The 26479-nt window shown below is 35.6% G+C and overlaps 1 protein-coding gene and 1 non-coding gene across 10 annotated transcripts in view; one reads left to right on the top strand and one right to left on the bottom strand.

The window, feature by feature from the left end:
* Positions 1–26479, bottom strand: part of EXOC2 (exocyst complex component 2) — a 254795-nt gene that overhangs the window by 68960 nt on the left and 159356 nt on the right. For all 9 annotated transcript variants that reach the window (XM_045189117.2, XM_045189121.2, XM_045189122.2 and 6 more), the window contains 5 exons: positions 21872–21952; positions 21328–21387; positions 20376–20437; positions 16991–17057; positions 12676–12792 (listed from right to left, as the gene is read on the bottom strand). In XM_045189117.2, coding sequence (XP_045045052.1) covers positions 12676–12792; positions 16991–17057; positions 20376–20437; positions 21328–21387; positions 21872–21952 — 387 coding nt within the window. The remainder of the gene's footprint in view (positions 1–12675; positions 12793–16990; positions 17058–20375; positions 20438–21327; positions 21388–21871; positions 21953–26479) is intronic.
* LOC112297667 (U6 spliceosomal RNA) lies at positions 6185–6288 on the top strand. Its single transcript, XR_002974074.2, has one exon. It is a non-coding gene; the product is annotated as a U6 spliceosomal RNA (small nuclear RNA).

The following is a 26479-nucleotide window of genomic DNA, read 5'->3' as shown; positions in this document are numbered from 1 at the left end:
GATATAGACATACAAATCCAAGAAGCACACAGTCCAATACAAGCTGGACCCAAAGAGGAACACACCAAGATACAACATAATTAAAATGCCAAAGGTTTAACATAAAGAGAGCATCTTAAAAGCAGCAAGAGAAAAGCAGAGAGATACCTACAAAGGAGTTCCCTTAAGACTTTCAGCTGTAATCCCCTCTCCTCACTGTCCCCTCCCCACTCCCCCCTGGCTATTGTTAGATTGTTCTTAACTTGAATGTCTCTGGTTATATTTTGTTTGCTTTTTTCTTCTATTTATTATGTTCCAGTTAAAGGTGAGATCATATGGTATTTGTCCCTCACCGCCTGGCTTATTTCACTTAGCATAATGCTCTCCAGTTCCATCCATGCTGTTGCAAAGGGTATAAGCTCCTTCTTTCTCTCTGCTGTGTAGAATTCCATTGTGTAAATATACCATAGTTTTTGCATCCACTCATTTGCTGATGGGCACTTAGGTTGCTTCCAGTACTTGGATATTGCAAATTGTGCTTCTATGAACATTGGGGTGCATAGGTACTTTTGGATTGGTGTTTCAGGGTTCTTAGGGTATAATCCCAGGAGGTGGGAGAGGGAGGGGGGTTTGGCTGGGGTGGGGTGGAGGGATGGGGAGAAAAGGCATACAACTGTAATTGAATAACAATAAAAATTTAAAAAAATAATAATAAAAAAATAAGATTTTCAGCTGATTTCTCAAAAGAAACTTTGCAAGCAAGAAGGGACTGGCGAGAAGTGTTGAAAGGTGATAAACAGCAAGGACCTACAACCAAGATTACTCTATCCAGCAAAGCTGTAATTTACAATTGAAGGGTAGATAAAGTGTTTCCCAGAGAAGGTAAAGCTAAAAGAGTTCATCATCACCAAGCTGTTTTTATATGAAATGTTAAAGGGACTTATCTAAGAAAAAGAGGAATATCAAAACTATGAACATGAAAATGAAAACAAACTCACAACTATCAACAACTGAACCTAAAAATAAAAACAAAAACAAACTAAGCAAACAACTAGAACAGGAAAAGAATAATTGAAATGGAGATCACATGGAAGGTTATCAGCAGAGAGGGGAAAGGGGGATAATGGGGGAAAAGGTACAGGGATCCAGCAAAGCTTTCATTTAGAATGGAAGGATATACAAAGTACTTCCCAGATAAGGTCAAGTTAAAGGAGTTCATCATCACCAACCCATTATTATATGAGACGTTAAAGGGACTTATCTAAGAAAAAAGAAGATAAAAAATATGAACAGTAAAATGACAAAAAACACAACTATCAACAAATGAACCTAAAGGAAAAGAAAAACAATGAAAACAAAAACTAAGCAAACAACTAGAAGAGGAACAGAATCAGAGAAATGGACATCACATGGAGGGATTTCAGTCAGGAGGGAGAAGGGAGGAATGGGGGGAAAAAGGTATAGGGAACAAGAAGCATAATTAGTAGGCAAAAAATAGATGGGGAGAGATAAAAAATGGTATAGGAAACAGAGGACTCAAAGAACTTATATGTACAACCCATGGACATGAACTAAGGGGTGGGATACTAGAGGGTTGGGGGAACAGGGTGGAGCGGGGATAAAAGGGGGAAAATTGGGACAACTGTAACAGCATAATCAATAAAAAATATTCAAACGCATAAAAAAGAAGAATTGGTAGGTACAAAACAGAGAGGGGGATGTTAAGAATAGTATAGAAAATGGAGAAGCCAAAGAACTTATATACAGGACCCAAGACATGAACTGAGGGGGGGATTGCTGGAAGGAAGTGGGGGGCAAAGGGGAAAAACTGAGACAACTGTAATAGAATAATCAATAAAATATACTTAAAAAAAAGACTTCATGAAGATAAAATACACGATTTCCAAAGCTTACAACTGACTACATTAATTGGAGAAACTACTGGTCACTACTAAGACTGAAATTAAGTGCAATTAAGTACTTTACAACACAGAGTAAAAATGTAAAGAGGTGGAAACTATGAAGGAAGGAAGTCAGAAGATAGATCCAGGAGCTCCAATATGCAAAAAGAAAGGGGAGGAGGGAGTGGGGAAGGAAGGAAGGAAGGAAGGAAGGAAGGAAGGAAGGAAGGGAGTGAGTTCAAATACAGAAATATAAGCAGAGAAGAGATAATATTTAAGCAAACAATAGAAGAAAATTTAACTGGAAAGAGTAGGACTGTAATTTGAATAGGCTTGCTCAGGCTAGACTGATGAGACACTGTACAAATCTAGGCAAATACTATTCAAGTACCCATTTTCTAAAATAATAAAGGGAGAAAGAGAAATTCTTTTAGGTTTCCAGATCAAAAGCATAATTTATCTACAAAGGCAAAAGAATCAGTACTGACATCAGCTTTCTCGGGTGTAACACTGGAACACAAAATCACTGGAATAATATCTGCAGGGAAAAAAAAATGCAACCCAAGAGTTCCATATTTAGCCAAGATATCATTTACTAACAGAGTCCTAGAAACATATTTTTGAATATGCAAAGATTCAAACAGTGTATCACCCATGTACTTGAGAAAGGACTCTAACCTAAAAGTAAACACATCAAATTAAGGAGGATGAACAATTGATGAAAACAGTGGCAGGGAATGAATTTCTCTCTTTCTCTCATACTTAGAAGCATAAACCTAAATAGATGATTAGAAATACTTTGAGAACGTGAAATACAAATGCTAATTCTTAAAAGAAGGGAGGCATCCAAAAAGGAAATATTAGTAAGAACCTAGAAGGACAATGAAAATACAACATATCAAAATCTGTGTGGTAAGGATAAAGCAATGGATCTTATAGCTAAAAATGCATCTATCAGAAAGAAGAAAGGCTTAAAAGAAGAAAGGCTTCAAATTAATGTTTTCATTTCTTACTCCAGGTATCTAGAAAGAGAAAATTAAACTCAAAGAAAGTAAAAGTAGTGATTAAGGATAAGAGCATAAATCAATTAAATTTTCTTAAAGATTAATATTAAAGAAAACCACCAATGACAAAAGTAGGCTTTTGAAGAGGTTATTATACTTTTATGTAATCTGACAATATACAGGGAATTGATAAACCTGAAAAACACAACTTGGTAAAAATTGTACAAGTATGCCCTAATAGAGCCCATTATTTCAAATGCTTTCATATGATGAAAACTTCAGGCCCAGATGATTTTACTTGTGAATTCTAACAAGCATTAAGGAAGAAATTATCACACACAACCTTTATCATAGACTGGAAGCTGAGAACATTTCCTATTTTGTTTGATGAGGCCAACAAAATCCTAACTTCAAAAACTGACAAAGGTATTGCAAACAAGGAAAATCACAGATGAATAGCTCTCATAAATAAAGACATAAAAATCCTGGTTACTCCCAAATTGAATCTATAAATAAATAAAAAGAATATATTCTGGAGAAGTGGAATTATTTTAATAGATGAAAAAAATGACTTCATAAATGTCCCCTCTCTCCACTTATATTTAAGATTAATATAAAGGTCCTAGCCCATGCTATGTAGCAAGAAAAAAAATCAGAAAAGAAGTTGTTGAACTGTCTTTTCAAGACATACTATAAGCCCATAATAATACACGTATAATTAACACAATGATAATGAACAAAATGTAATATTTAGTAAAAGATAAATCATAGACCTGAATAGAACAGCTAAAACTACAAAACCTGTGGGAAAAAAATATTTAACACATTGGAGCAGGTAAAGAATCTAACAGAATATAAAAGGCATTAAACATTTAAAAAACTGACAAATTGGATCTCAACAAAATTAAAAATTTCTACTCAAAAGATACCATTAAAAAGCAAAACAGTAGGCCACAGACTGAGAGAGAAAAAAATATATCTGACAAATGATTTATTTACCCAATTCTAAAAATCACTCATCAAAAGGTGAATAACCCAATTAACAAATGAGTAAGCAAACTAAGCAGGCACTTTAAAACAAGAAGATATCTAAATATGATTATCTGAATGTATAAGATGGCTAACATCATTACTTATCAGGGTAAGGAAATGAAAGCAACAGTAAAAACAATAACATTAAGTGTCAGTGAAGATGTGGAGCACCTGGAAGAATTACACATTGCTGGCTGAGTGTAAAATAAGACACCTACTTTGGAAAACAACTCAAAGTTTCTAATCAGTTTATTCCATGACCAGCAATCCGTCTTCTAGTTATATACAGTACCTCCCTTATCTGCAGGGATATATTCCAAGACCCCCAGTGAATGCCTGAAACTGTGGAAGCCAAACCCTGTACACACTATGTTTTGCTTCTACACCTAATACCTATGATAAAGTTTAACTTATTAATTGGGCACAGTAAAAGATGAACAATAGCTAATAATAAGATAGAAAAATTAGAACAATATACTGTAATAAAAGTTATGTGATGTGATTTAGTCTTTCTCTCTCAAAATACCTTATTGTACTACACATACAGTGTGCATACACTGCACAAAGGGATTATTCACTTCCCCGGGCAGGGTGGAACGGGACAGAAAGAGGTTGCATCATACTACTCAGAACAGCATGCAATTGAAAACATGAATTAATCTGGAATTCTCCATTTAATATTTTCAGACCACACTTGATCATGGGACTGAAACTGTGGAAAGCAAAACTGCAGATAAATGGGGTACTACTGCATCCAAGATAAGAGTACCACACAAATGTCCACCAAAAGACTTGTACAGCAATGTTCATACCAACTATATTCATAGAAACCTACAATTCAAACAACCTAATGATCAGTACCATGAGAATGATAAACAAAATGTGCTTATACAAACTCAGCAATAAAAGAAACTAAATTACTGAGAGATACACCATTTCAACGAATCTCAAAAATTACTAAGTTGGAGCAAAAACAGACAGACACAAAAGGCTACATATAAACTATATGGGTCCATTCAACATTTAGTTCAAAAACAAGCAAAAAAATCTATGCTGACAGAAATCAGAATAGTGTTGAGATGGGTGTCTACTGACTGCAATGGGGAATGAGGGAAATTCTCATCTCTTGATCTGGGTGGTGGATGCTTATATATATATAAGTGTGTGTGTGTGTGTGTGTGTAAAGTCACCAATCTGTACACTTAAGATTTGTGTATTTTACTGTATATAAATTATACCTCAATTTAAAAAAAGATTTTATTTATTTATTTTTAATAAATAGAAGGGTGAAAGAAAGGGAAACATCGATGTGTGGCTGCCTCTCACGCGTCCCCTACTCGGGACCTGGTCTGCAATCCAGGCATGTGCCCTAGACTGGGGATAGAACCAGCGACTCTTTGGTTCATAGGCTGGTGCTCAGTCCACTGAGCCACACCAGCCAGGGCTATACCTCAATTTTTTTTAAAAAAGGTTGGAAATAAATGGATGAGTAGAAAGATACTAGGAAAATGAAACAAAAAAAGAGCACAGTGGCAGCATTAATATGTGACAAGGTGGGATTAAGGTAAACTGTACTCCATTAATTTTGTTGTGAAAATTTGATAAGATAATTTATGAAACTTGCACAGCACACTTAAAGTACACAGTAAAATCTAGCAGCAATTATTATTATTTCAATTGACTTGTTTCACTAATGCCCTGTTCACACCAGCTATGAACACAGATATTAACTAAGTACACTTGACCCTACTTGAAACATAAGGCCCATCCATCATTAAAGCACTACCTGACAATGATGGGTGAAAGTAAATGGAAAAATCCTGTCAAGGATATCACTAACAGAAAAGAAAGACAAACACTCATAAAACTACCTGTTAAAAAAGATATGGCTGTTAAGGAAGTAGACAAGAGAGTGTTTAAAGGGGCACTACTAAGAGGACTAAAAAGGATTCACAGAGAAGGTGATGCCTAAGGGCATGCTATCCTTTCAGGTCAGGTGTCTCCAACCAAAACAGGGCATCTCTCTGAAGGAAAAAAGGGGGGACTCTAATTTAATAATTATGTACTCAGAAATAGCGGTACTCATTAAATTCCTACATATTAAAACTGGGCAGCAACTTTTAGAGTACTTCAAACAGTTGGTAGCAACTTACAGAAATACAGGATATATTAAGATATATTTTAAATCTAGGAGCAATTAATACTTGTATAATCTACCATTATATTGTAACTTCCTTAGCAACAGTATGCACATCAAAATATATACTTGTCCTCTTTTTGGCAGCATATATACTAAAATTGGAATGATCTAGAGATTAGCATGGCCCCTGAGCAAGGATGACATGCAAATTCGTGAAGCATTCCATATTTTTTTTGTCAATTAATATTTGACAAAGGGGGCACAAGCATACAATGGAGTAAAAACAGTGTCTTCAATGAACAGTATTGAGAGAACTGGTCTGGTACATGCAAAAAAAATGAAACTAGACCACCAACATACACCATATATAGGAATAAACTCAAAATAGATAAAATATATGTCACGGTACCGTAAATGTCCCGAAGGAAACATAGGCAGTAAAATTTCAGATATCCCAAGTAGCCAATATTTTTGCAGATATATCTCCTAGGGCAATGGACTACAGCAAAATAAAAAGCTTCTGCCCAGCTAGAAAAACCATCATCAAAATGAAAAAGGAATGGACTATATGGGAGAACATATTTGCCAATGATACATCAGAAAAGGGTTTAATCTCCGAAGTACATAAAGAACTCACATGAGTCAACACCAGGAAGACAAACAACCCAATTAAAAAATGGGCATCTACAAGAACTGGAGGAACGACAACAAAGACAGCCCAGAGCAAGTACAAGGAAGGAAATAACCAAACTCAGAGTAGAATTAAACAACATAGAGACTAAAGAAACAATCCTAAGGATCAATAAATCCAGGAGCTGGTTCTTTGAAAAGACAGACAAAATTGACAAAACTTTAAGCAAACTCATCAAAAAAAAAGAGGACCCAAATAAACACAATCAAAACTGAAAGAGGAGAGATTACAACTGATACCACAGAAATACAAAGGATTTTAACAAATTACTATAAAGAACTATATGCTAAAAATTTGAAAACCTAAGTGAAATGGACAAATTTCTGGAAAAACATAATGTTCCAAAACTCAATGAAGAAGCAGAAAGCCTGAACAGACTGATGAAATTGAAGCAGTAATCGAAAAACTCCCAACACACAAAAGCCCTGGACTGGACAGTTTCACAGTAGAATTCTACAAAGCACTTAAGGAAGAGCTAAGCCCTATCCTTCACAGACTATTCCAAAAAACCCAAGAAGAGGGAAGACTCCCAAACTCTTTTGATGAAGCCAGCATCATCCTAATCCCAAGACCAGATAAAGACACAAGAAAGAAAACTTCAGGCCACTATCACTGATGAACACAGACACTAAAATCCTCAACAAAATATTGGCAAACCACATCCAGCAATACCTAAAAAGATCATACACCATGATCAAGTGGGATTCATCCCAGGGATGCAAGGATGGTACAATATTCACATATAAATAAATGTAATACATCACATAAATAAAAGCAAGGACAAAAATCACATGATCATATCAATAGATGCAGAAAAAGCATTTGATAAAGAACAGTGCCCATTTATGATTAAAACATTCAGCAAAGTGGGAATAGAGGGACCATACTTCAACCTAATAAAGGCCGTATATGAGAGACCTACAGCCAACATTATAGTCAATGGGCAAAAACTAAAAGCTTTCCCACTAAGATCTTAAATATAAATTGTGATACCATAAAAGTCCTAGAGGAGAAGACAGGCAGGAAAATCTCAGATATTCCACGCAGCAATATTTTCACTAATATGTCCCCTAGAGGAAGGGACATAAAGGAAAGAATAAACAAATGGGACTTCATCAAAATAAAAAGCTTCTGCATGGCTAAAGAAAACATTAGCAAAATGAAAAGAGAACCAACTGTATGGGAAAACATATTTGCCAGTGATACATCAGATAAGTGTCTGATCTCCAAAATATGTAAAGAACTCACTCGACTCCATACCAGGAAGATAAACAATCCAATTAAAAAATGGGCAAAAGACTTGAACAGACACTTCTCCAAGGAGAACATACAGAGGGCCCAGAAACATATGAAAGGATGCTCAGCATCACTAGCTATCAAAGAGATGCAAATTAAAACCACAATGATGTATCACTTCACACAGATCAGAATGGCCATCAAAAACAAATCGACAAATAATAAGTGCTGATGGGGTTGTGTAGGAAAGGGAACCCTACCTAGTACACTGTTGGTTGGAATGCAAACTTGTACAGCCTTTGTAGAAAACAGTATGGAATTTCCTCAACAAACTAAAAACAGAATTGCCTTTTGACCTGGCAATTCCACTGCTAGGTTTATATCCTAAGAATCATGAAACACTAATTCAAAAGAACCTATGCACCCCGCCCCGATGTTCACAGCAGCACAATTTACAATAGCCAAGTGCTGGAAGCAGCCTAGGTGCCCATCAGCAAATGAGTGGATCAATAAACTATGGTACATTTACACGATGGAATACTACGCAGCAGAAAGAAAGAAGGAGCTCCTACCCTTTGCAACAGTATGGATGGAACTGGAAGGTATTATGCTAAGTGAGGTAAGCCAAGCAGTGAAAGACGAATACCATATGATCTCTCTTATAAGTGGAACCTAATTAACAAAACAAACTGGCAAGCAAAATATAGCCAGAGACACTGAAATTGACAGCAAACTGACAGTAACCAGAGGGGAGGGGAGAGGAAAATAACATGGGAAAGAAGGGAAAGGGATGCAAATGAACATGAATGAGGGACCCAAGGATGGAGCCAAGGGGGGTGAGATTGAGGGTAGGAGGTGGGAGTGGGTAGGGTAGGAGGTGGGAGTGGGTAGGGTGGGGGAAAGTGGTGGTGGGAAAATGGTGACAACTGTATTCGAACGTCAATAAGAAAAGGGGAAAAAAAAAGACTAGGACATGTTAAAACAGCATTTTATATATATATATATATATTAAAAAAAAGTTGGTATTATATAATTACAGCTACAATTTTCCTTTGGTGTATTTCCATACGAACAATTTTGTTCTTTTTTTAAGATATATGGTGCTGGGCCAGAAAACATTCTCAATTTAGAAAGAGAGAACTTAATATTGAGTCCTGCTAGTTAAACAGGTCAAATCATTAACCTCTCTGAGCATCCTTCTGTATGAAAAATAATGGAGTTAATACCTTAATTACTTTACAGGTTATCTGCATCAAATAAAATTATATATATGAAATCATTCTAGCTTTAATTAGTCACTGGTCACTAAATTTAATAAACTCTTAAAGCATGGTTATTTACGCACTATCCCTATATTTAAACTAATTCTACTTTTGAAGATGAAAAAGATTTAGGGAATTAACACTGGTCATTTTTATCCTTCTACTGGTAAAAGTACCAATAAGAAAGCAGGAGGAAATATGCCCAGACAAACCCTTTTCAAACCACCAGTTCGTACCTGGAGGGAGATCTGAAAATGTCTAGTGTTTGGTGGCACTATATTATGAGGCCACAGTGAATTATTATTCCAAAAGCAGAAACAGGATAAAAGAATGGAAGCCAGAGGTAAGACACTATCTGACATCAGATTATACTACAGAGCCACAACAAAGTAACATGGTACTGGCAGAAAAACAGACACACAGACGAATTGAACAGAATTGAGTGCCCAGAAATAAAAGCACATGTATATGGGCAAGTAATTTTTTTAAAAAGGAGTCAAAAACATACAATGGAGAAAAGAAAGCCTCTTCAATAAATGGTGCTGGGAAAAATGGAAAGCCACATGCAAAAGAATAAAGCTAGATTACAGTTTTACCCATGTACTGAAACAATAAAGTACATAGAAGAAAACATAGGCACTAAACTTATGGACCTGGATCATAAAGAACATTTTATGAATTTGACCCCATAGGCAAGGGAAGTAAAAGCAAAAGTAAATGAATGGGGCTATCTTAAACCAAAAAGCTTCTGCACAGCAAAAGAAACTGACAACAAAACAAAAAGGCAACCAATCAAATGGGAGGTGATATTTGCAAACAACAGCTCTGAGAAAGGGTTAATATCCAAAATATATAAAGAAGTCATACAACTCAACACCAAACAAGCAAACAATCCAATTAAAAAAAAAAATGGGCAGAGGACCTGGACACCTTTCCCAAGAAGACATATAAACAGCCAACAGATAAATGAAATAGTGTCCAATTTCACTAGCTATCAGGGAAATGCAAATCAAAACTACAATGAGATACCACCTCACACCTGTTTGAATGAATATTATCAACAAGTGTTGGAGAGGTTGTAGAGAAAAAGGAACCCTCATTCACTGTTGGTAGGGATGTAAACTTACAGCCACTATGGAAAACAATATAGCAGTCCCTCAAAAAATTAAGAATAGTTACCATATGACCCATCAATCCCTCTTCTGGGTATCTAACCAAAAAACTCAAAAACATTTATTGGTAAAGATATATGCATCCCTATGTTTATTGCATAATTATTCATTGTGTCTAAGACATGGAGGCAATCAAAGTGTCCTTCCATAGATGATTGGATAAAGAAGATGTGGTATATATATACAATGCAATACTACTCAGCCACAAGAAAAGATGAAATACTGCGATCTGTGATAATATAGATGGGCCTTTAGAATATTATGCTAAGTAAAGTACATCAGAAAAAGCTAACAACTGTATGATTTCATATATATGTGGGATATAAAACTGAAACAGTTTGGTGGTTACCAGAGAAAGGGGGGGTAGGAGGGTAGTAAAGGGTAAAAGGGGCCACATATATGATGGCAGAAGAGGATCTGACTTTGGGTGGTGGGCACACAATGTAATATACAGATCATGTATCATAGTCATATACACTTGAAACCTATATGATCCTATTAACCAACATTAACCCAATAAATTTAATTTTTAAAAAATGGATACCGAATTATTCATGTGACCTATCTGCCCCATGATTTTTCAAGGATCTCACCTCTAGAGTTATCTGTAATTTGAAAATGAAACTATGAAAAATACTTAGGAGTCGGCACCCTCTTTTCCCTTAATGCAAAACTATATTTTACTTGGCTGATATCATAAAATTAATAAATTTACTCATAACAAGCAGAATCAATAAACTGTAATCTAAATCTAGTTTACTATTTATACAACTGAATAATTTCAAACTATTCACTGGGCAACTAAAAAAATTCCAAATTCTAAATGTAAAAATATAGCCTACCAGGTATTCTAAGCTGCATCCCTCCCTTCAATCCTTCATATTACTCTGGTCTCAAAATGATTTGGACAAAGACTAGGAACAATATCTAAGCTTATTTATATGTCACTTTCATTTTACCTCTTAATGATAAAACCACGTCAGTAGAGAGTTCCTACTTATAACTTTGTAAAAACCTAAAGAAAAACAAACTTACTGCTTCTGCTATATATGTAATTCCTAATCATTTCATACACTTTTTAAATGATAAAAACTTCTCCCATAAATATATTGTCATTACTCTTATTGCATAAAAACAAAGTGTCCACTTTTTACTGCAAGAGAGCACTCCGCAATTCTTAACACAAAAATTTCTGGAAATAAACTCAACTTTTGGCCCCACAGCCTTAGGTCATAACATTTCTCATCAGAATGATTAATCTTTACGAAAAGGCAGGAAAAGACAGAGCCACCCACTTTTATATTTTCATTCTTTGAAAAAAAAAAACCCCAATCTAGTTCACAAAGTGGAATCATCATTTGTAAAAAGTATGTAATCCATCAAGAGTACCTTTTGATTATAAGATTAACAAGATCATTATCTTTCTTATTCTTTACACTGAGAAAAGTGTACTGACATTAAAAGTGGTTCTAGCTTAGTTTTACTTAGAAATCTGATAAACGTTTGCCCAGGAACCAACCAACCTTTAATAACACAGTTACTTATTTTTTTCCTTTTCTGCTTACTTGAAAGAATATAAACAACAAAGTACAACTTTTTAAAAAACCTCCTCCATTGATACAGGACTCATTTTCATTCAACCTTGTTATATCCATGGATTAGAGACTGGACAGTATGTGTTTGTCAGGTAAGATATTAAACAAGATATGAAGCTTCCTACAACTATTGAAAGCCAATTGTGTGTGTGTGCACACCCAAGCACCTGCGTGTCTGCTTAAGTAGTAAAACAAAAGGACCACTGCAGACATATGGAAAGGGAAAGAGGAAAAAGTGTGAATAAGTAGAAAGAGAAACTTTCTGCAGGCTCAGGGAGTCTGCTATGGACTATAAGTAAAAGCTTTAATCTAAAAGGAGCCAAAGTTGAGATGATTCTTAAAGATTTGGGTTTTATGCCTTTCCATCATTATTTTCTTCCCTCACTTATGAACAGCTTACGTGGGGAGTAAATGAGCTCAAACCTTGAGGAAACTTTGCTCTAGACAAAAGAAGAAAATATTATATTAATTATTCAAGATGAGTTATGAGAAGAACAGGAGTCATTTAAAAATAGGGTGGGGTGAAAATGGGGAAGAAATATGGGTGTGAGGAGGGCAAATAGAGGGAAAAGTATAGGAAAGCAAAAGAAAGAGAGTGCTGAGAAAATAGTTTGGAAACTAAAACAAAACAATCAACTTGTTCATTTAATACAATTCATTTACCTGTGTTATTTTTTCTATCCCCTGGAAGTTGTGCTTTTCAAAATGTTCTGCTATATTTAGGAAGGTGTGACGTTCTAGGTAGCAGCAATTACTTAGGACTATCAAAAGTTGCTGTTCCTAAGAGCAAAACAAATTTTTAGAAAATTACATTTATAGTAACAAATTGAGAGTCTAACAAGTATCATTTATCACTTATTAACTTTAACTATAATCTCTGGTGTTTAATATCAACATTCAATACTTTGGTGTTCTTTGGCTCCTTCTTTCCCAATATTAACACAGAGAGAAACATACAACTCTATAATTCTACTAATTGCTCATTATTGTATAAGACACTAAAAAGTCAAATAATATTCCCTTTGAAATTTAACAGCTATATAGAGAAATAGATTGATGAAACACAGTTAACTAGTAAAACTGGATCAGCTGTTGGTTCTTATGAAAGGGGTTCATGTTGTTAGTTATTTTACTTAATTCTTTGTGTACAAAATAGTTATAAAATGAATATTTTAAGGGACTAAAAAAATTGTAGAAACCTTAGATAATAGTTTATAAGAGAATTATAATACAATCTATATGATGGGCTTCTTCAAAAACTTGGACCTTCACAGAATGTTTTATGTAGAACACTCTCCCTGTTTTGGGGAGTGAAGGCCCAGAGTGTAGGGGACTCTGCCCCAGTGTCAGGATTAGACAGAACTAGAGCCTCATGGTCTGTACTCTACAGAATTCTAGCTACTTAAAGTAATTTCTCATCAAAATTACAGACCCCAATGCTGATAAATAAAACATCTTTTACAGTTCAGAAGAACTCTTTTTGTAAACAGAATTCCAGGAATGGCATCTGTCACTGTTATTGTGGCTCACAGAAAGCACTTTCTCTGTGCTCTGTGAGGTTTAAGAGCATTCTCTGGAACAAATGTGACTAATTTAGGGCCTTAGTTTAAGATCCCTTGACTAAAAACTAAGGCAGAAACCACTTTCCAGAAAAAGTTCTCACCCATATTTGTTTACTGCTTCATATGTAATCAGAATAACTTATGTTGAAGTCAATATGATAAATATGGAAATAAATAGGCCCCTGTCCTTTGAGGTATTCAAACCACAGATAAAATGTACTCTTCAAACTCAATTGCCAAGCACAGATTATATCTCTCAATAATATCATTTAGCACCATCAAATTTTTTAAAACTTTCTAAATTTAAAGGCATTTATTATTTAATATGTTCATATATTTAATATGTCCCAATCTTTATTTCTATTAGAGTGTAGTCTACTCAATGCCTTTTCTGGTCATCAACAAATATAATTAAAAGGTCAAGAAATTATTAAGGTACCTTCAAGCAAATGAAACATTGTTGATAGCCCTGATAATCTATGGATGGGAAATGGAGTACAGAAAAGGTAAAGAAGGTTATGGTGTGTATGCTGCTCCTCCTCCACACTTTGAATTTAAATGGCAAGTAAAAATCAGAAAGAGAACAGTGAATAACAATGGAAAGGTGCACAGGTAAGGCTGGTGTATTCCCTCCTGCCCTAGATCTGGTGTTATCCTTATATGGTCCTTCTAAAGCACATGAAATAAAGCAAACATAATGTCTCACTAGCCACTCTAAACATGCTGCACTCCTTGAAATTCTCATCTGGCCTTAATTGCCTTATCCTTCAAAAGTCTTCCCTACAAATATCAGCCTTATCTAGGAGTCCACCTGAGCCTGCTGCATCTTCTAACCACTATTAATTAACTATCTTTAGCTGAAGGAAAATGGTTCTTCCCATAAAATGGAAAAACTATTTGGGTGATTTAAAGTCTTACCCTTAGTAAGTATGCCCTCCTCAAATCTAACCAATCAGAAGAAATTAAAAGTAGGAAGAACTGAATAACACAATCAAATAATCAAAAGCTTTTAACAACTTAGATAAATATATATGTTTGAAAATAACAACACAACCTATGAAAGGGAAAACTTGCAGATTAAGGACCATAGCCCCATGTATTATTTCAATTATTCCTCACCAATCTCTGAGGTATAGGCATTACCATCCCAATTTTGTCCAAGAGAAAACTGGACACGCTCAGTGATCTGCCCAAGGTTATTCAATTAGTAAGAAGCAGATCAGGAAAAACCAGCGTCTGCTGACTTCAAACGACCTCTTTCTACCATAATCGCCTCTGCTGGATAACAGAACAAGACCTTAAGAAGATCTCAATAATCTGGGCCAAATATAACAAGATACCATGGGAGGGGAGAACTAAGGAAATGAATCTGGTGCAAAATACACAATTTTTAGAGAGTCAAGTGGAAGAGATAAGGTCCCATGAGTAGCAGAAGCAAGTATGAAATGTGGGGTTTTGGTTCACAGTAAGCTCTCTGTTTGGTCAACAGAGAGATGTAACCTAATGTGTGGTTCTGGCTGCTTCCCAGTAGTCAGGGTCACATTGGAGTCGGGTGTTCACTCTTGAAGAAGGAACAAAGTAGACTCAGGGGAGAACCACCACATCAAATGACTACAAACACTTGAACTGGGAGAGGTCTATATAATTTAGACTGTTAGTAAGGAGAAGGGAAGATTCCAAGCACATAGCAGCTGTTTTCAAACACTGTACATATTATCACGTAATGGAAGGGAAAGGGGGAAGGGTTTACAGGAACATCTATAAAGGACACATGGACAAAACCAAAGGGGGGTAGGATCAAGGGTAGGGGGTAGGGATGGCTGGGTGGGGGGAGTCGTCGGGGAAAATGGAGACAAATGTATTTGAACAACATTTTTTCTTAATTTTAAAAAAATTAAAAAATTAGGCTTCTTCTAAAACACAGAAAAAAGCATAGTTGGTCAAATGGCTGGCAAGGCTTTTCTCAATTTAGAAGGATCTTTCCTCCAGTTCATGTCCTTCTCTAGCCCTCTTTGTTCACAATGGAAAGAATGGCTTAAACTCTCCACAGCAACTTCCTTAGCTCCTTATTCACTCTTGTCCTACAGATGGCCCCTGAGTGGTCCAACGATGTGGTTCTCGCACTGCCATACACGGCCTCCTAACTGCCAAGGTCATGAGGCTCTAGTTTTCATCTGATCTAACCTGATACTCTTTCAGTCTAAGATGCTCTTAAATATTCCTTTGTTTAAATGTTTTTTCCATCTGTCTCCGGAACATTTCTCTATAAGAATTTCCTTCTCTCTGATTATTCCTTCACAGAAAATTTCAAGGCCTCTGTTTCTAGGCATCCTTTTAAATACTGGTACCTCCAAATTATTTTTGTATATTTGGCTCTTCTCTTAACCTACTACTATTTTTCCTGGTATTGTCATCCACTCCCAGGCCTTATTTTGCCAATTCATAAATCTATATCTAGACTTCTCTCCTGGGGTCCAAGTAAGTACAGCTAATCCTCCACTAAATATCTCTATCTGAATAACACTTGTTCAATACATCTAGACCTAAACCAAATTTTTAGTCTTTCTTTAGAACCTTTTTCTTCCTAAATTCTGTCAATCCATTAACTAATAGATTTTATTAAAAATTACTTTGATTAAACTATACTTTTCCCAATATAACAAATTGCTTATTTAGGAATTCATATTTATAAATATAAAAAATGTGGAAATGATATAGGGCAGAAAATTCAGGTCCTATGTTTTCTTTCTTGAGTGACACACATACATCCATCCTTCAAGCTAATGACAGAGCAAAGAAGGTTATTTGTTTTTAAGATAGCTAGAGTTCACAATTCAACAGCTAAATTTATATGTGTGATAAGGTGTGTGTGTGAATCACCCCTAAATACATGTATATATTTTTTAAAGTGTGTGTGTGTGTATATATATATGTATATATACATAAATACACATACACATATACATACATATATATGTATTTGTGTGTGTGGGTGTGTTTGGCTTTGTTTTTGCCACAGAACTCTGTGTTCAAATGAAATGCTATTAGGGAACTTACAGAAATAAAACAGAGAAAAGTAGAGCTTCTTCTGTTAAAGAGGAAAAATGTGGAGGAACTCTCTAACACCAGGGAACTGCTAGGACACCTAGTTCACACTCAAGAACCTGCATGATGCAGAGAGTAGATGGAACTAGTTAAGTTGCAACTTCATCTAAAAAGATTTTAAGTGAAGAATATGTATAAAATTATATTTTTATTAACATTTTCACAAAATAAAACACAACTCCAAAGTAAAGAGTAGTAAGTTACAGCACTAATAAATAGGTAATTTAGATAGATTATGAAATTGTCATTACATAGTTTTAAAATGACATGTTTTACTCTCTATTTATCATCTTAAGTATCATCTTACTTACAGAAGTCAAACTGAAGTCTTCATGAATACTTCCAAACAAATCAGGAGAAGAAACATCAATGGAAAGACTGAATATAAAACAAGAAAGAGAACAATCAAAACAATAAAATAAAAATGCTAATGTAATATGTCAACTCTATCAATAAAATATGCAATAAGCTTTATGTTAATTTGACTTTAAAATAATTTGGTCAGTTCTCTGGGTAGTGGGAGTCGAGATGGCAGAGTAGGTAATTCCTTAGCTCAACTCCTCACATGGACACATCAAAACTGTAACTAAATATAGAACAATCTTCACTGGGAAGAATCTGAAGACTAGTTGAACAGATTTTTCTACCCAGGACATAAAGAAAAAGTCACATCTAGATGAGTAGGAGGGCAGAGATTCAGGTTGGTCAGGACCCACATAACCAGTGTGGTGATTCACAAGTGGAAGGGATACCACAACCACAGTGATCCTCCCTGAAGACAAGAGGGGTCTGAATCCCACACCAGGTGTCCCAGACCAGAGGACTTACACCAGGAAGAGGAAGCCCCCATAATATATACCTTTCAGAACCAACAAGGCTTTCCAGGAATGAAAGACTCCACTCTTTAAGGGCTCAAGTACAATACAAACTCACTCACTACAAGTCCCAACACTGAGGCAGCAACTGGAAAAGTACCTGAATCAACCATGTAGGAATTATATTAACTAGCTTTAGGGCAAGTAGTTGCCCTAAAGGGAACAATGGGAATTTTCTCCAGGGACCAAAGTGCTGGCAAATGCCATTATTTCTTTGTTTTTTCTATTTCACTCTCCTTCAACCTAGCCTGCCCAGCATAGGCCAGTGCAAATTCTGACACTCTCTATACCTTCACCCCACCCCAGCATTCATCAGAGGTCACACACCAGGTTTTGTCCAAGCCAAAATGACTTCAAAGTGGTTCCAAAGAAAGTATGCACCTCAACCTGCTCTGGAGTCCCATATAAGCAGCTCTACCACTAACACAGCTGGCAGGTGAACTCAGCCAGCAGCAAAGTACTTCTCAAGCAGCTCCAGTATCGGCACAACCAGTACACAGCCTTGACCAGCACCAGAGCCTCCCCAAAGTGTCTCCCACTCTAGAGAGCCCCTTCATACCAAATCATCCTTAGCAGTCACAGCCAATTCTCACATCCAGCTGGCCTGGGGACACCCCACACACAGGAGTTCCAACAACAATTATAGTGCAACTACAAAAAGGGTGCACACAATCCACACAGGGCCATCCTTGGAGCATGTAGCTCTGGTTACAAGGAAAAATTGCACCACTGGGCCCCAAAGGTCACCTTGTACATAAGGCCACTCTTTCAAGGCTGATAGATGTAGCTGATCTCTCTAATATACAGAAACAAACAGAGATATAGGCAAAATGAGGAGACAAAAGAATATGTTCCAAAAAAAGGGACAAAACCCCAGGAAAAAAATACTAAATGAAATGGAGATAAGCAATCTATCAAATAAAGAGTTCAAAGTAATGGTTATAGAAATGTTCAATGAACCTGAGAGAGGAATGGATGAACTCAGTGAAAACCTCAACAAAGAGATAGAAAAAAATAATAATCAGAACTAAGAACACAATAACTAAAATTGTTATTACCATAAATACAGGAAAGAATACCATAAATTTACTCATTAATTTAAAGATATGACAGAATCATAAGAAACACCTTAGTAGCAATTCCCTTCTTTAAACTTCACCAACATATTTTGGAATTCATATGGCAGACTTACAGATGAAAATATCAAATCATACTTTAAAACAGAAGCAATAAAGATAACAATCTGAAAAATGTCAAAGGAATAAACTAATGATAATGAAAAATACAACCTGATAGAAAATATAGATGAATGAAAGAGAATATAAAGTTCAGAAATACACTGCACTATATATTAAAATTCAATAATGTATGAAAAAAAATGTAACAAAATAATAGGAGGGAAAGATTTATTTATTTAGTCAGTTATTTATTTTGAAAGATTTTATTTATTTATTTAAACATTTTTTTACTGCTGTTCAATTACAGTTGTCTGCATTTTCTCCCCAGCTAAACTCACCTCCCTCCCCCGCCTCCACCCTCCCCCTTAGTTTTGTCCATGTGTCCTTTATAGTAGTTCCTGTAATCCCCTCTTCCCACTGTCCCCGCCCCACTCCCCCCTGGCTATTGTTAGATTGTTCTTAACTTCAATGTCTCTGGTTATATTTTGTTTGCTTTTTCCTTTTGTTGATTAGGTTCCAGTTAAAGGTGAGATCATATGGGATTTGTCCCTCACCGCCTGGCTTATTTCACTTATCATAATGCTCTCCAGTTCCATCCATGCTGTCGCAAAGGGTATAAGCTCCTTCTTTCTCTCTGCTGCATAGAATTCCATTATTTATTTTTAAAGAGAGGGGAAGGGAGAGAGAGGGGGAGAAACATCAAGGTGTGGTTGCCTTTCACATACTCTCTACTGGGGACCTGGCCTGCAACCCAGGCATGTGCCCTGACTGGGAATTGAAATGGCGACCTTTTGATTCTCAGACCAGCACTCAATCCACTGAGCCACACCAGCCAGGGCAAGAAGAGATTTATTTAATCAATCATATCAGGGAACTGATTAATAACACAAATTCCTGGTGGATTAATGTGTTAAACATACAAAAGCAAATTAAGCAAAAACTAGAAGAATTAACTATTTATTATGTCTCAGAGAGGTGATAGTCTTCTATACTGAGGAGCAAAAACCAATACCAGGAAATAGACAAATAGGTAAAACTTCATAATTTTTCAAACATGAATTTAACAGGCATTTATTTCAGTATTATATGTGTCAAAGCATAAATCTTAGGTGCACAAAAGTTACATGTCCCAATGTCATTCAGAAAAGCTAGATTAAAAAAAATCCTACGGAACTTTATTATAAAAAAATTATCACATGCATTTGTAAATATCAAGAATCAAGATTTGTCCCCTGCAGCCCAAATAGGCCCAACCCAGAATTAACCCCACTAACATACTTAGTCTTTAACAAGAGTATTAGTGGAATCCTCTATACTGGAATTGTGAACATTAACACAAAGGAGTTATATATTTTAATTTTCTACTATCATTTATTGTATAAAACTTCTTAATTTGGATAATTAGTGAGCTAATCCTGTGTTCAGTTTGCTCAACATGCTTCTAGTAATGCTAAGATGAGCTCAAAAGTTAAAAGAAATTATGGGAAGAATATAGATCAAATATGGAAAAATATAACTTTAATAAAAATATTTGTCTCTCTTATTGGAAGTCTTAGGATATAAGGCCAACCAAATACAGAACACCAGTCTGTATCTTTAATCCTCCCAAATGCAAGAATGAGATTAATTTCAGTTTTACTTACTGTGTAGTATCTACATCTGCATCAGGCTTAATGCTCAATTGTTCCAGACAATATATAAAAATCTAAGTCAAAAAATAAGAAGTTTCAGTGACATGAATGCTTAGATTCTAATTCATTTGAACATTAAAAATAATTTTATATAAATTTAAAAAATCAAAAAGTACATATCCTTATAAGAGGTATATAGGTATGTATCTCCCGTAAGTGACGCTATATCCACCAATGTATATTACATAAATAAGAGAAAATTTAAAGCACCTATATTTTGACCCAAATATTGAGATCTTTATCTCAATATACTCAAGATATAAAATATATATATATATCTTGCATATATTTTAGGAAAAACACCTTTTCCTTTCTCTCATTCATTCACTTGCATGCTCAACTTTACATGCCCACAAAGTACAGGTCCCAAAGAATTTCACACTATGGATACAAAGTAAATAACTATGATGTCATTTAAGATTTTATTTATTTATTTTTAGACAGAGGGGAAGAGAGGGAGAAAGAGAAGGCGAGAAACATCAATGTGTGATTGACTTTCACATGCCCCATACTAGGGACCCAGCCAGCAACCCAGGCATGTCTTTGGGAATTGAACTGGAGACCCCCTCAGTTCTCAGGCTGGCACTCAATCCACTCAGCCACTCCAGCCAGGGCCTATCATGTTATGTAATCGGTGATCTAACAGAAATATATATAAAGTCCCATAAGAATACAAAACAGGGGAATATAATATAAATGAAATATTGAGGTATTACTAAAAGAAACTGGAATTTTACCTTCAACTTTATTTTGTTACATGACTTACTATAAACTATCATATACAGATAAAAAAAGACTACATATTTAATATAGTATATGTTTATACATATATTCTAAATAAGAGAGGGTTGACAAATAATTTGCATTATTTCAGGCTCAGGGAATGAGTGCTTTTATTTATTACCTGCATGATATTGATGCTTAGTTGGCAAACTTCCTCCTGTGTTTTAGGTTGTTGAAATACCTGTCAGGAAGAATTTTGTTGAAAATTTTTGGACTTTGCTAAGAAAACACAACTTCTATTTACAAAGTTCAATATAAAAAGTTAACACATGGAAAACTGCTTCCAGTGTGTGTAGCCTACTCTGAAAAAGGACCATGAACGAAGAGCTGGACTACAGGAAGTATTTCAATCTATAGTGATTCTGCCCTGAGAAGATGTTGACATAGAGCTGCTAAACAATACCCAAGTCACCTGTTTACTCTGTATACAAAGTGTTCACAATGCTGAGTAGTCTACCTGCAACACCTGCATTCACATCTTTAACTTCCATCAGCCTCTCTTGGAATCAAGAAATCAATAGTCTATATAGTTACATGAAATAAAACAAGGAAGCAGTCAAAGGGAAAAGCTCTTAGACTGAAATGACTCAAAACTTTACAACTGTGATTCAGAACAGTTCACTGGGAAAGTTTGAAATAGAGGTTGAATGTAACAGAGCACTTACACTGGCTTCTCCAGGCTTGCAGTCTAGAACTCCTTTAAGTGATTGCAGAGAATGTACAATGCACTGTTCAAACTGATATGGCTAGAGGGGAAAAATATGTATCTTAAAATTCAAAGGAAGCATTAGTTATTAAGACATTTTAAAAAAGTGAATATGGCCAAAAACTCTCAATTTTTCAAATTCATGGAACAGAACTGAGATACAAACAATCCAGTCATGGAGATTTAGCTTTTCCATGTTTTGCACTTGATACTTAAAAATGGCTGAATCTTGAAACTCTTATATCTATCTAATTCAATAAGAACCGAAGGCAGGTGTAACTAAAATTTTTCTTCAAAATTCTACTCTTCTGAGAGGCAAATGACATAATAAAAAGCAAATATATACAGTGATTTTATATTTTAAACCCTGCTTGCAGGGCATAGTCTGAATGTACTCTCCATCTCTTAGATCTTCCACATCTCTGCTACTGTTCATAAGAAAATTTAATATTAATAATGCTCCAGAAAAGACCTAGGATCTTTAATTTGAAAAGTCAATATAATCATTTTCTACATACATTAAATCAGAAAATGAACTTAAAAAACATACAACAAATGTAATTCAATGAAATTTCAATGAATCCTAACATCTCAGCTTATAACTGTATTTAAGATATTATCCTGTGCCAAGCATTTGTTAGGTAACAGGGATATAAGAATAAGAAAGACAGAGTTCTCAGTCAGTGTATATTCTAGGGTGACACTAATCATGAAAGATTCAACAAAACTGTTACTCTTTACTAAAAACAAGTACAGAAATAAAATAAATAAGTGCAATCCCAAACTAATTTTCATGAAGTAGGTGGAACTCAGAGAAAAATGGTGAAGGAGGGAGATGAGTTTTAAATAGGATAGTTAAAGAAGGCCCCTCTGAGACAGTGAGAACATTTAAGCTGAGAGGTGAAGAACAAGAGGAAGCAGCCCCTAAAAAGAAAAGAGAAGAAGGGAAGTGACTCTGGAAGGGAGGACAACATGTGCACGGGCCCCAGCCAGGGTGGACAAAACCTGACGGGGTTGAGGGGCCACATTGTGTCATAACCACTAAGTGTAGATGTGGGAGTTGAAGAGATAAAGCTAAGGATCTATATTTCATTCAGGGGCATGGAACTGTGCAAGGCTCAAAGTTCAAATAAACCAGCTCTGTGCAAAAGTCTGGAGTCAGAACCTCGCCTCAGTTTACTTTTCAACTTTTAAAAGAGTTGGGGGAGAAAAGGAGAAAGAGACATCTGTACATAAGGGAAAAAAAAGACACATTTATTTTCTAACAAAAAGGAACCCAGATTTAATGAAAAGTTAAAATAGTGCCTCAACTTTAATGCTGCACTTTGAAACCATTAGAGGGAATCATACAAAATACTTAAAAGTAGAAGTACCAAAAAATAAAAAATATTGGGGGGCTGGTGGTTATAGCATGAAATACCAACTGCACAGAGAGTATTTAAAGAGTCAAAATGTTTGTTAGATACCTGATCTTATCCATCCAATGTACCTGACTCAAAAAGGGTGAAAATCTAAGATATTAAAATAGTAATAGAATTAAATCCAAAATTCAACTGTGGGCAGTTAAATAGTGAAATTCATGTGTGGTTATTGAGATATCTTATATTAAAATTTGAACTAGGTTTTCTTATTTTTGTTTTATATATATATACATCTATTACAATACAATAAATGGATAGAGAATACTGGAGAGCCCAATGAGTAGTTTCAGTTAAACTGGGAGTATATGAGAGGCAAAAAACCTATTTCTTTTTTTAAACAGAAATAGTGCTATCTCTGCATATTGCCAGTGAATCACCAATTTAGTTGATATAAGGAATTACCACAAATCATTCCAGTTTTCTTCTTTCTTCTGAAAGAAAAAAATTCTTAAAATTATCCAGATTTTAAAAAGGCAGAAAATATTTTCAACATAAAAAAACAGGATGCTTTCAAATAAACTATTTCAGAGCACTGAAGTACAGATTAAAGATAATACTTCAGCTGAAAGAAGTCATAATGAGGCAAAGCTGCATGTTCATTTCTTTAGCATAATAAAGGAATGTTATCCTACCCCACCACAAAGAAAAATACAATCTCAGTTCAAACCAATGGGACTGGTACTATAGAAACCTTAACAAAAATAAATTAGAGGCATGTAATTCAAGTCACTGTTCAAAGTCTAAGAGTTTTACAGATGTTAGTTAAGTTACAACACTCAAAGCTGGGACACAGAATTTTATTCCAAGCGCTGATTCACTTTCTCTCTTCAGTGAGGTCCATGCTGAATAGTTAAAACCATGCTCAGCTTTATCAAGTCTATCATGTTGGTATGTTTCCTTAATAAACTCTGACTAGAGGAAGGATGGGCTGACGCCAGAACTGTAACTTCTTGTGGGTCATTCATCTATAAGCTGTGATGGGTTTAGTTTTGTGGTTTGTGTGTGTGAAACCAAACATAAAATTAGTTATAGAGGTTACAGTTTCTTATATTATAGTTAAAATTTAAATTGACTACAAATAATTTTTTTAGTAACCATTTCAAAGCATTTTCTTTTCTTTTTTAAAAACACTTCATTTACTTACTTTTAGAGAGAGGGGAAGGGAGGGAGAAAGGGAGAGAAACATCAATGTGTGGTTGCCTCTTGAGTGCCACCCACCAGGGACCCAGCCCACAATCCAGGCACGTGTTCTGACTGGGAATCGAACCAGCGTCCCTTTGCTTTGCAGGCCAGAGCTCAATCCACTGAGCCACACCAGCCAGGGCTCAAAGCATTTTCAAAGAGGCTGCTATCAGGTAACCACACACTGGGACCTCAAGTGTGACAATTATCAGGTAAGAACACACCTGGAGCCTAGGTGTGGAAGCTATCTGGTAGATACACACTAGGACCTCAGGCATGGCAGCTATCAGCAAGAACACACTGAAACCCCTGGTGTGGCAGTTATCAGGTGAAAACACACCTGGAGCCCAGGTGTTGCTGCTATCAGGTAGGCACACACCAGAACTTCAAGCATGGCAGCTAACGCACAGGCACACACTGGGACCACAGGGTGGAAGCTATCAGGTAAGCACACACTGGAACTCCAGGAGTGGCAGTTATCACATAAGCACATACAGGGACCCAGATGTGGCAGCAGTCAGTCAGTACATTCTGGGCTAGCTATGTGTGCAAGAAATACTAACCTGAAGAAGGAGCTAAAGCCAATACCTGTTTTATTGCTAAGTTTTGTTGAACTTATTGCAATTTTTTTCATGAAAACAGATGCTTTATTTTCTCAGATTAAACATATGTATTTTTTTCATTTGGACAAGTCTTATCTGAAACACGTATCAAAAGCCAAGCATCAAGATAACTTGCTGTCTAATATGCCCTGGCCTATTTCAACTGTAGCACGTTATTCAGTGTATGATGGTCAAATGATTCCTTCCTTTTTGGCCTCTCTTTCAGGCTCGATGTGACAATTAAGTGGGACAGGGTTATATGAAAGAGCTTTGAAAACAGTAAGGTATAACATAAACTTAAGGTATTATTATAGTGGCCCCAGTATTACAGGTATTATTTTAATAAATAAAACTCCTCTATAAGTGTACAAAGCTTTGTAGTTCAGTGCTTTATTCCCATTTCATCTTAATTAGCAACATTGTGAAAAAATGTTCTGCTTCTTTAATTAGGGCATATAGGTTAAGTGGCTTCTTAGAGATTGCATGGCTATGATATAGCAGAATCAGGACTGAATCAGACTATGATTCTAAATCCAGTGCCATACAGCAGAAGTATAATGTGAGCCACAAGCACAAGCCATGCATACAATTTCAGATTTTCCAGTAACCACATTAAGAGAACTAAAAGGACGTTAATAACTGTGAATTTGCTGTCATTTTTACTGTTCCTATTTTTTATATTCTTTTTCTTAGGTAACTCCCTTTAACATTTCATATAATAAGGGCTTGGTGATGATGAGCTTCTTTAACTTGACCTTATCTGAGAAGCACTTTATCTTCCCTTCCATTCTAAATGATAGCTTTGCTGGATACAGTAACGGCCACACATAAAACAAAAAAGAGAGCAAACTAGGCAAACAACTAGAACATGAGGGTTGTCAATAAGGGAGTGGGAGGGGGAGAGGGGAAAAGGTACAGAGAATAAGTAGCATAGATGATAAGTGGAAAATAGACAGGGGGAGGGTAAAAATAGTGTAGGAAATGTAGAAGCCAAAGAACTTATAAGTATGACCCATGGACATGAACTATGGGGGGGGAATGTGGGAGGAAGGGGGGTGGGCAGGATGGAGTGGAGTGGGGGGGGAAATGGGACAACTGTAATAGCATAATCAATAAATATATATATAAAAAAAAGAGAACTAAAAGGAGAAAATTAATGTTACTATTAACTTATATAATGAAATATACCAAAATATTATTTCAACATGTAATCAATATAAAAAGTTGAGATATTTTACATTATTTTTGTGCTGAGTCTTTGAAATCTGATGCGTATTTTACACAAGCCACCATGTAAAGTGGCTGCCATAATGGATGGTGCAAGATCTGCCCCACACCTCCTTCCTCTAAATATTCAGTGTG

This window comes from Desmodus rotundus, chromosome 3, assembly GCF_022682495.2.
Source record: "Desmodus rotundus isolate HL8 chromosome 3, HLdesRot8A.1, whole genome shotgun sequence".
NCBI classification, from domain to species: domain Eukaryota; kingdom Metazoa; phylum Chordata; class Mammalia; order Chiroptera; family Phyllostomidae; genus Desmodus; species Desmodus rotundus.
This window is presented reverse-complemented; position numbering and strand designations above follow the sequence as displayed.